The sequence below is a fragment of the Herpailurus yagouaroundi genome, unplaced genomic scaffold, assembly GCF_014898765.1.
Source record: "Herpailurus yagouaroundi ecotype Mexico unplaced genomic scaffold, PumYag 100, whole genome shotgun sequence".
Taxonomy (NCBI): domain Eukaryota; kingdom Metazoa; phylum Chordata; class Mammalia; order Carnivora; family Felidae; genus Herpailurus; species Herpailurus yagouaroundi.
In genome coordinates, this window is record NW_024412391.1 from 37484395 (window position 1) to 37496541 (window position 12147).

Below are 12147 nucleotides of genomic sequence, written 5' to 3' on the forward strand. Positions count from 1 at the left end.
TGGGATGCAGAGTTCTAAATATATCTGTCAAGTCCATCTGATCCAAAGTATCATTCAGGGCCCATGTTTCTTTATTGACCGTGTGTCTAGATGATCTATCCATTTCTGTAAGTGGAGTGTTAAAGTCCCCTGCAATTACCACATTCTTATCAATAAGGTTGCTTATGTTTGTAATTGTTTTATATATTTGGGGGTTCCCGTATTCAGTGCATAGACATTTATAATTGTTAGCTCTTCCTGATGGATAGACCCTGTGATTATTATATAATGCCCTTCTTCATGTCTTGTTACAGCTTTTAATTGAAAGTCTAGTTTGTCTGATATAAGTATGGCTACTCCAGCTTTCTTTTGACTTCCAGTAGCATGATAAATAGTTCTCCATCCCCTCACTCTCAATCTAAAGGTGTCCTTAGGTCTAAAATGAGTCTCTTATAGATAGCAAATAGATGGGTCTTGGTTTTTTATCCATTCTGATACCCTATGTCTTTTGGTTGGCGCATTTAGTCGATTTACGTTCAGTGTTATTATAGAAAGATATGGGTTTAGAGTCATTGTGATGTCTGTAGGTTTCATGCTTGTAGTGATGTCTCTGGTACTTTGTCTCACAGGATCCCCCTTAGGATCTCTTGTAGGGCTGGTTTAGTGGTGACGAATTCCTTCAGTTTTTGTTTGTTTGGGAAGACCTTTATCTCTTCTTCTATTCTACATGACAGACTTGCTGGATAAAGGATTCTCGGCTGCATATTTTTTCTGTTCATCACATTGAAGATCTCCTGCCATTCTTTTCTGGCCTGCCAAGTTTCAGTAGAGAGATCGGTCACGAGTCTTATAGGTCTCCCTTTATATGTTAGAGCAAGTTTATCCCTAGCTGCTTTCAGAATTTTCTCTTTATCCTTGTATTTTGCCAGTTTCACTATGATATGTCGTGCAGAAGATCGATTCAAGTTACGTCTGAAGGGAGTTCTCTGTGCCTCTTGGATTTCAATGCCTTCTTCCTTCCCCAGATCAGGGAAGTTCTCAGCTATGATTTCTTCAAGAACACCCTCAGCACCTTTCCCTCTCTCTTCCTCCTCCGGAATACCAATTATGTGTAGATTATTTCTCTTTAGTGCAACCCTTAGTTCTCTAATTTTCCCCTCATACTCCTGGATTTTTTTATCTCTCTTTATCTCAGCTTCCTCTTTTTCCATAATTTTATCTTCTAGTTCCCCTATTCTCTCCTCTGCCTCTTCAATCCGAGCCGTGGTTGTTTCCATTTTATTTTGCAGCTCGTTTATAGCATTTTTTAACTCCTCCTGGCTGTTCCTTAGTCCCTTGATCTCTGTAGCAAGAGATTCTCTGCTGTCCTTTATTCTGTTTTCAAGCCCAGCGATTAATTTTATGACTATTATTCTAAATTCACTTTCTGTTATATTATTTAAATCCTTTTTGATCAGCTCATTAGCTGTTATTTCCTGGAGATTCTTCTGAGGGGAATTCTTCCGCTTGGTCATTTTGGATAGTCCCTGGCGTGGTGAGGACCTGCAGGGCACTTCCCCTGTGCTGTCTTGAATAACTTGTGTTGGTGGGTGGGGCCGCAGTCAGACCTGATGTCTGCCCCCAGCCCACCGCTGGGGCCACAGTCAGACTGGTGTGTACTTCTGTTCCCCTCTCCTAGGGGCGGGATTCACTGTGGGGTGGAGTGGCCCGTCTGGGCTACTTGCACACTGCCAGGCTTGTGGTGCTGGGGATCTGGCGTATTAGCTGGGGTGGATCAGCAAGGTGCACAGGGGCAGGAGGGGCTGGCTCAGCTTTCTTATCCTTCGGTGATCCATTTTGGGAGGGGCCCTGTGCCACCGGGAGGGAGTCAGACCTGCCACCGGAGGGATGGATCCGCAGAAGCACTGGATCTGCAGAAGCATGGCGTTGGGTGTTTGTGTGGTGCAAGCAAGTTCCCTGGCAGGAACTGGTTCCCTTTGGGATTTTGGCTGGGGATGGACGGTGGAGATGGCGCTGGCGAGCGCCTTTGTTCCCCACCAAGCTGAGCTCTGTCGTCCCCGGGGCTCAGCAACTCTCCCTCCCGTTGTCCCCCAGCCTTCCCGCTCTCTGAGCAGAGCTGTTAACTTATAACCTTCCAGATGTTAAGTCCCACTTGCTGTCAGAACACTCCGTCCAGCCCCTCCGCTTTTGCACTCCAGACTCGGGGTCTCTGCTTGGCTGGCAGGCTGCCGCAAAGGTGAAGGAGTTCTATTCTGATACAGTATTTTCTTAGTGAAATAGGAAGCAAGGTCATTAGTTGAGAGGGCGTAAGAGGGAGGAAGCTTTGATGGTTTGAGAATAATGAAGAATACACACCAATCAACACATACTATGTGCTCTAGAAATATCTTTTTTCCCCCCTAAGGTGAGGTGACTTTATTGGTCTTAAGAGTAAAGAGAAAAGGGGTGCCTGGGTGGCTCAGTCAGTTGGGCAGCTGACTACAGCTCAGGTCATGATCTCGTGGTCTGTGAGCTTGAGCCCTGCATTGGGCTCTACGCTGACAGTTCAGAGCCTGGGGCCTGCTTCCGATTCTGTGTCTCCCCCTCTCTCTGCTCTTTCCCTGCTTGCTCTCTGTCTCTCTCTCTCAAAAATAATAAACATTAAAAAAAAAAGAGAAAAGGAAAATAAAAGGAAAGGAAAGAAGATAGGATGATGGGGGAGAAGGTAAATTGACCATTAGGGAGAGATTTGTAGTGACTCTGCAGTTATATATCCAGAAGAATTGGAATGTCACTTCTGTCTTTACTTTGCCCATATACTTCAGCTCCAGGGGGAGTATGTCTTAGAGAATGCAACTGGGTCAACTGGGTATGGTGAACATCATCCAGCTAGCTATGTCTTTTTTTCTTTTTTTAATTTAAATCCAAATTAGTTAACATGTAGTATAATAATGATTTCAGATCAGCTAGTTATGTCTTAATCGACTTTCTCCAAATTATCCACCCCATGGTCTTGGTAGGCTACTCTAGTCATACAGGGAGGCATCAGGCACCAATGTCTGCCCTTAAAGGAGATGCAGATGGTGTATGGCAAGTTCCACACGCTCCGCTCCAGTCAGACAAAGCTGGCAGTGCCTGCAGACAAATTCCTTTCTTGCGTGGGCTCTCCACTACCAGCTCCCAGGTGCAAGTTTGCTTTTGGAATGTTCACCCAGTTCTACAACACAAAGAGGGACTTTGCTTACCAAGAACGATGACAATGCTATACTTGATGGCCTTGATTTTTGCCTTTGAGATGAGCCCTCGGTTGTAACTGGTGCACAGCTTTCCATCTGTAGATACAAAAGGGCATTGTGAAATGAAATTGTTGTTGCCAACAGGAACATCACAGGCTAGACCCACAGCTGTCACGGGACCACTTGTATCCCACTCACCTCTTCCAAGGAGGACCTCCTGGACATTTTCAGAGTAAAGACAGCTCTGGGCCAGATGCTGGAAACTGCTCAGTTTGCAACTTGATATAAAATGCAAATGCATCCGGACATCCAGACTCTCTTGAGTCATGGCTGAATGCCCTGAGTCAGCGGAAGCTAGAATTAGCCTTCAAACCCAGAATTGGCCGGGGGCAATGCTAACATACCCATCTAGTCACTTTAGCAACTTAGGGTGAAACCATTGTCTTAGAATGGTTACCCCAAACTAACTCATACATCTCACTCAGAAACTCCACTCTCAACAAAAGCTCAAGCCAGGGATATTAAAAATAAAACAAAGACAAAAAAAAAAAAAAAAACTGTCCCAAGTAGGAGCCTGGTTATAATTTAATTCTATGTGGGCTATTGTTTGATGGTAAATACATGAAGGAGAAATATAAGAGTCCACTAGAATATGAACTTGATGGAGCAAGGACTTGGTTTTTTTACATTCCTGTATCCTCTAAGCTTAGTGAATGATTAATAAATATTTGTTGAATCAATCAATATAAACCTCTCTCTCGTTAAAAAGTAGTGGTAAAATTAAAGTTGATTAGGGTGGACAGAGTTCAGAGAGATAGCTCTTAGTAAAAGGAGTGTGTAGATGGCAACTTTGGGATTGGAGGTGTTGGACACAGGGTCCATTGATGCTGTGGAGGAGTTTTTATTGTCAGAGCTTCTGCCAGGCAATAGGACACCTTTGTAAAAACTGGGAAAAGGTGCCTTCCTCTGCATGCACACAGCCCTGTCCCAGCATACCCTCAGTGAGGATGGGATGCCAATCCCACACATCCCTGGGATGCCACTGATTAGGGCTTGATGGGTACAACCCTGGCAGTGGTCCAGGTCAAAAGCCTACCCAGGGCCCCTGTCACATGGGGCAGGACAGTTGTATATTACAAACCAACTGCTGTGCTTGCTTGTCCTCACTACATTGTTCAGATTCCACATTTGAAATTTATTTTAAACCCATGGAAACTGGTGTGAAATTTACATTTGCACTTCTTATTCTAGCCCCTCTTCAGTCCAACCCAGCCCAATCCAAACAGCATAGCACACCTGTCATGAGATAAGGACCCCACCACGATGCTGAGGAGGCTGCGGGGCAGATGCAGAGATTCCAAAGGTAGAGCTGGGGGCAGGAAAGACTCATGAAACGGAGTCCTCAGCCAAGACACGGAAACAAGAAAATGTCGGATGTATTTGGATCATGGTGGAGTCCCCTCACTTGGCTGGAGCCTGAAAGAATGTTGGCTTTGGAGTGGGGAAAACTGAGGCCAAAATGGGGAGACCTAAAATGTCTTCAAGAGGAGTCTGGTCTGAATTTCTGAGCTGGTCGCAAGCCTCTGAAGTTTCTGAGTCTTTTCACAGTGTGAGCATTTACTCACTGGAGTGAACAAACTGTTATCAGGAATAATAGGAATAAGGGGCTCTTTTATGGGCAATAAACTGAAATGCTAATTATAATTGATTTTTTTATTTCTTAATGTATACCTCGCAAGGCCACTCTCAGGTACTATTATGGCTTCCAATTATTCTGTGCTTTTCACAGAACCACAAGGCTTCAGTGGTGGAAGGAAGCAAACGCTTCAGAAGCATTTACAGCAGTGGATCTAAACTACAGGCAATATCGCTCCCCAGGGTTACATTTGGCTATGTCTGGACACATTTTTGGTTGTCTCGATGTATGGGAGGCTGCTAGCAGCCTCTAGTGTGTAGAGGCCAGGAATGTTGTTGAACATCTTAAGATGCAGAGGACAGCAAAAAAGAATTATCCAGCCGCACATACCGGTAGTGTCAAGGTTGAAAAACCCTGATTTCTAAGGTGGCATCCTGGGAAGGATATAGGCTTCAAGGTCAGAACCGATTACACGTTCCAGCTCTACCAATTACCAGCTGTGCAACCTGAGGCAAAATGCTGACCGTTCCCAGCCTCAGTTTCCCAATTTAAAAAATGAGGCATAAACACCAAAGTCAGAGTTTTGAATATTGACCTAAAATAATGTATTTAAGGTGTCAACCCTATGCTGAGAATATCAATTCTCTTATTAACTGAGATGAGTAAAGTTTTAACAGTATTTCAGGAGGAATATGAACCACCTTTATGGAAGTGAACAGAAGGTATTACTACATTTAGATAGTCTATTATACAATGTTGTTACCTGTTTACAGGAATTATATACATCCAAAACTTATCCCGGAAGGATTTTACCCATGGGAGGCAAGTAAGAAATACAGCCGACCAAATTATATCCTTTCGAAGTATTCCCATTTGCTGGAGTAACAGCTGGCTTTGAAACAATATGGTTCTGAAGACTTTGTTTTTCAGAAAAGTTCTTGAGCATGACATTTGCACTCTGAAATCCTTTTAAAATGGAAACTTGCAGTACTTTCCAGGGGGCAACTGGGTGACAATATAATCAACTACCTGCCCTTTAATCTCCCAACGAGATCAGGGAAAACCGTCTTTAATCTGACCACTCAGGGAAACGCAAAGGCTCCAGCTTCTCAAGATGGCCCTTCAAAGAGAGCTGAGCTACAAAATGCCAGTAATTCTCCTTTATTGAGAGATAAAAGGATTATTTCTACCCGGGCCTTGGCGCTGAGCTGGAGCAAAAAGCAGTTAAATTCAGCCATCACTGAGCATTAGTAGCTGGGGTAGCCTAGAAGCAGCAGTCCATGAGATTCGGACTGGAAGCGTCATGCTGCCTTGGGCAGTTTTGGTTCAAGCATGCATCCCTGGATACCCCACACTGTAAATTTAGTCTCTCAGGGGCCAGTTCCTGCTCTATACTTCCCCTCGCTTCAGGCCCCTTGCAGAGCCACGGGGAACCCTTTGTTCTTATATGCCGAGAGCTTGAAGGAGGAGCAATTGGTGTATTGGGATTTTTAAATTTTTTTTTTCAACGTTTATTTATTTTTGGGACAGAGAGAGACAGAGCATGAATGGGGGAGGGGCAGAGAGAGAGGGAGACACAGAATCGGAAACAGGCTCCAGGCTCTGAGCCATCAGCCCAGAGCCCGATGCGGGGCTCGAACTCACGGACCGCGAGATCGTGACCTGGCTGAAGTCGGACGCTTAACCGACTGCGCCACCCAGGCGCCCCGTGTATTGGGATTTTTAAATGAGACAGAATTTATTCCTGGCCGGAGAAGGGAGCCATCTATGGACTTATAATGAGTGCAGGTGATTTGTTTGTAACAAGGAAAGATGTTTTTATTTATTTATTAGGTTTTTTTCTATTTTATTTATTTTTTAAAATTTACATCCCAGTTAGTTAGCATATAGTGCAATCATGATTTCAGGAGTAGAATCCAGTGATTCATTCCCTACACATAGCACCCAGTGCTCATCCAAACAAGTGTCCTCCTTAATACCCCTTGCCCATTTAGCCCATCCCTCCACCCACAACCCCTCCAGCCACCCTCAGTTTGTTCTCTGTATTTAAGAGTCTCTTATGTTTTGTCCCCCTCCCTGTTTTTATATTATTTTTGTTTCCCTTCCCCTATGTTCATCTGTTTTGTATCTTAAATTCCACATATGAGTGAAGTCATATATTTGTCTTTCTCTGGCTAATTTCACTTAGCATAATACACTCTAGTTCCATCCATGTAGTTGCAAATGGCAAGATTTCATTCTTTTTGATTGCCGAGTAATACTCCATTGTACATATATACCACAACTTCTTTATCCATTCATCTGTCGATGGACATTTGCACTCTTTCCATACTTTGGTTATTGTCAATAGCAGTGCTATAAACATTGGAGAGCACATGCCCCTTTGAAACAGCACACATGTATCCTTTGAATAAATACCTAGTAGTGCAATTGCTGGGTCGTAGGGTAGTTCTATTTTTAATTTTTTGAGGAAACTCCATACCGTTTGCCAGAGTGGCTGCACCAGTTTGCATTCCCACCAGCAGTGCAAAAGTGTTCGTCTTTCTCCGCATCCTCACCAACATCTGTCATTGTCCGGGTTGCTAATTTTAGCCATTCTGACAGGTGGTGGTATCTCATGGTGGTTTTGATTTGTATTTCTCTGATGATGAGTGATGCTGAGCATTTTTTCATGTATCTATTAGCCATCTTGATGTCTTCTTTGGAAAAGTGTCTATTCATGTCTTGTGCCCATTTCTTCACTGGATTATTTGATTTTTGGGTATTGAGTTTAAAAAAAATTTTTTTTTCAACGTTTATTTATTTTGGGGACAGAGAGAGACAGAGCATGAACGGGGAAGGGGCAGAGAGAGAGGGAGACACAGAATGGGAAGCAGGCTCCAGGCTCTGAGCCATCAGCCCAGAGCCCGACGCGGGGCTCGAACTCATGGACCGCGAGATCGTGACCTGGCTGAAGTCGGACGCTTAACCGACTGCGCCACCCAGACGCCCCGAATTTAATAAGTTCTTTATAGATTTTAGATACTAACCCTGTATCTGATATGTTATTTGCAAATATCTTCTCCCATTCCATCGGTTGCCTTTTAGTTTTGCTGATTGTTTCCTTCGCCATGCAGAAGGTTTTTATCTTGATGGAGTCCCAGTAGTTCATTGTTGCTTTTGTTTCCCTTGGCTCCAGAGACATGTTGAGTAAGAAGTTGCTGTGGCCAAGGTCAAAGAGGTTTTTGCCTGCTTTCTCCTTGAGTATTTTGATGGCTTCCTGTCTTATGTTCAGGTCTTTCATCCATTTTGAGTTTATTTTTGTGTATGGTGTAATGACATGGTCCAGGTTCATTCTTCTGCATATTGCTGTCCAGTTTTCCTAACACCATTTGCTGAAGAAACTGTCTTTATTCCATTGGATATTCTTTTCTGCTTTGTCAAAGATTAGTTGGCCATATGTTTGTGGGTCCATTTCTGGCTTCTCTCTTCTGTGCCATTGATCCATGTGTCTGTTTTTGTGCCAGTACCATACTGTCTTGATGATTACAGCTTTGTAATACAGCTTGATGTACAGAATTGTGATGCCTCTAGCTTTGGTTTTCTTTTTCAGGATTGCTTTGGTTATTCAGGATATTTTCTGGTTCCATACACATTTTAGGATTGTTTGTTCTAGCTCTGTTAATGATGCTGGTGTTATTTTGATGGCATTGAAACCTTTTTCTTCTTTCTCCCTTTCTTGTTCAGTCTCTTGTAAGTATTTCTACTCTTTCTCTTTCTCTCCAGATACTTTCCGGGGGAGTGCTTTTACTGCACTCTCTCCACTTTCTCTGTCCACTCTCTGCAAAAACAGCTCCCTACCCTCCATGGCTTCTCTCTCCCCCAGTTCACCTCTATGCACTGGGTACCTGCTCAGTTCTGTGGCTCAAGTTATGCAGATTGTTGTGTAAATCCTTAGATCAATTTCCTAGGTGTGCAAAATAGTTTGGTGCTTATCTAGCTGCATTTCAGGGATGAGAGAAGCTGAGAATTTCCAGGCTGCTCCGCCATCTTGGCTCCTCCCTCAAAACTCTTACTTGGTGATATTTTTAAATAAATATTTTTTCATATGTTGGGAATTCCATATATTTCAGGTTGATTTAAAAATTTTTTTTGTAGTTAGGCTTGATTTGTAAAACTTTTAAATTTGAAATTAATTTTTGATTTCTGATCACTGATGTCCTGTTTATTTACAAATATAACCTCAATGTTAAATATTTTTCATACATTAGGTCTCATCTGCTTAGCTGTGGGATTTTGACTACTACCTTCCCTTGTGGGTTTGTTTGTTTGTTTGTTTTTTTGACCCTCTAACAAACCAGAGGTCATAGCTAGATATGAGCAAGTTTAACCTAACCTACCTCACATCCTTGTCTATTCCTCAGCTCCTCAGCTCAGGTGGAACCAGGAACCCTGACAGAACTAAGATAATTGTGGCAGAGACAGGTTAACTGTCCACCAAATTGTTTTCTTTTCAGTAGGGTGGAGTCACATGACTAAGTTCTACCTATGGGAATATGGGAAGAATCCATATACACTATTCTCAGGTCTGGCTCAGATAAACCACCTGAATATTCCTCTGCCTCTCTCTTCCTCCCACCCCTGACCGTTGGATGTTGATGTGGAGGGGTACCTTAGCAGCAATCTGTTAAGTGTGGCAGAATCTCCATCTCTTTGAGTTTCTGAATGACTGTGGAACAGTGCCCTTCCCCTTGACCTTTACTGTCAATTGGACTTTCATTAAACCAGAAACATAGTTCTACTTTGTTAAGGCTACTGTATTGGGGGGTTTCTTTGGTAGTGCATCTAATGTTTCCTTACCTGAAACAGAAATTGGTATCTCATATGCAGCGCTATCATAACAAAAATCTAAAATATGTGACATTGGCCTAGTGGGCAGGCAGCAGGTGGCAAGGAAACTGATATTGGAAGCTGGGACACTAGAGATCCATTTGCTACAATGTTCACATATGATGCCTGGGAAATCAAATTGTGTGCCTACGGAGCCCGGAGCCCACGGGACAAGGTTGGTGTAGGAGTCAGGGCTCTCCAGAAAACAGAACCAATAGCAAATACATAGAAGAGGAAATGTATTATAGGAACTGGTTCATAAAATTATGGAGGCTGAGAAGTTCCACAATTTGCTGTTTGCAATCTGGAGAACCAAGAAAGCTGGTGGTATAATTAAGTCCAAATCCAAGGAATGAGAACCAGGGGAGATGATGGTGTAAGTCTGAGCTCAATGGCTGGAGAATCAGGCAATTATGTAAATCCTGGTCCTAACCCAAAGATGAGAAACAGGAACACTGACGTCCAGGAGAAGATGGATGTTCCAGCTCAAGCGAATTTGCCGTTTGTTTGTCTTTTTATTGTGTTCAGGCCCTCAGAAGTTAGGATGATGTCCACCCATATTGGTGAGTACATTTTCTTTACTTAGTCTACCAATTCAAATCCTTCCAAAAGTGCCTTCCAGATATACCCAAAAATGGTATTTTGCCAGCTATCTGGGCATCCCTTAGTCCATTCAAGTTGACACATAAAATTAACCATCACAATTGGTAAACAGAATGTTATTAGTCTCTGTTGATTGCTACCAGATGTGTTCAGCAAGGTATTAGAAATAAAAAAAAAAAGATGAACTCAGACAAGAGTTGGTTGGTAAAAATGAAAGGAAGTTAAAGAAAGTCTTACAATTTCAGATTTCATAGAGCTGTAAGCATCAATTGCTTCTAGTCCCTAATAGTAACAGATACACACTTTACCTGACCCAGTGCAAGAGGAAAATGTGAGCAGAGCATTAAAGCAAATGTGTACAACTTCTAAGTGTGCAAGACTTATGCCAATGAAGCTGACCCTCGTCCCCAAGTTAAGTTATAACTCTGAGAAGTTTTAACAAGCAAAGACCCATTTAGAATCATTCCCAAGGCAAAGATCAGACTAAGGATGGGGCCTCCCCACTATTGTTTCAGGTGGCTTCAAACTAGCTTCCATTAAGTTAAAGATAGGGATTGCATGAGAAAGCAAAGAAAGTCAGACCTGAGAATTCTATTAAGAAAGACTTTTTGGACATGATTGTTGGCACATGAAACTCACTGAAAACAAATATATCAGAAATCTACTAAGTTTTTGAGGAATGATATTGCTAAACAAACCATGACCTCTTTATCTTTTACAACACTTTAAAAGATCAAACGGTACAGGGCGCTTGGATGGCTCAGTCGATTAAGTGCCCAACTCTTTTTTTTTTTTTTAATGTTTATTTATTTTTGAGACAGAGAGAGACAGAGCATGAACAGGGGAGGGGCAGAGAGAGGGGGAGACACAGAATCCGAAGCAGGGTCCAGGCTCTGAGCCATCAGCCCAGAGCCCGACGTGGGGCTGGAACTCATGGACCGTGAGATCGCAACGGGAGCTGAAGTCAGACGCTTAACCGACTGAGCCACCCAGGCACCCCAAGTGCCCAACTCTTGATTTCGGCTCATGTCATGATTTTAGGTTTGTGTGATTAAGCCCTGAATCAGGCTCTTGGCTTACAGCATGGAGTCTGCTTGGGACTCTCTCTCTCTCTCTCTCTCTCTCTCTCTCTCCCCCTCCCCTACTCTCACTCTCTTGCTCTCTCAAAATAATTAAAAAGTAAAGACCAGATATCAAAATTTTTACTAATCCTGTGGTTAGAAGAAAATTGTACCCAAATGAGGTTTAAATGTGCACTTTCCTAATTATCTGTGAGGTTGAGAATCTTATTTTTGTCCATTCCTCTTTTCCCTTCTGTGAAATGCCTGTTTATGTCTTGCTCATTTTTTTTCTATTTATCTTTTGTTGTTGTGGCTATATATATATATATTTTTTTTTTAATTTTTTTTTTCAACGTTTATTTATTTTTGGGACACAGAGAGACAGAGCATGAACGGGGGAGGGGCAGAGAGAGAGGGAGACACAGAATCGGAAACAGGCTCCAGGCTCTGAGCCATCAGCCCAGAGCCCGACGCGGGGCTCGAACTCACGGACCGCGAGATCGTGACCTGGCTGAAGTCGGACGCTTAACCGACTGTGCCACCCAGGCGCCCCAGTGTTTATTTATTTTTGACAGAGAGAGACAGAGCATGAGAGGGGAGGGGCAGAGAGAGAGGGAGACACAGAATCTGAAGCAGGCTCCATGCTCTGAGCTGTCAGCACAGAGCCTGACACGGGGCTTGAACCCACAGACTATGAGATACGACCTGAGCTAAAGTTGGACATTCAACCGACTGAGCCACCCAGGCACCTATTTTTTAACTGAAGTATAATTAACATACAATG

General features: G+C 43.1%; 1 protein-coding gene across 1 annotated transcript in view; it reads right to left on the reverse strand.

The window, feature by feature from the left end:
* NPSR1 (neuropeptide S receptor 1) overlaps window positions 1-12147 on the reverse strand; it is a 155295-nt gene that overhangs the window by 8961 nt on the left and 134187 nt on the right. The window contains exon 7 of the mRNA XM_040472277.1: window positions 3204-3290. Within this exon, the coding sequence (XP_040328211.1) occupies window positions 3204-3290 (87 nt within the window). The remainder of the gene's footprint in view (window positions 1-3203; window positions 3291-12147) is intronic.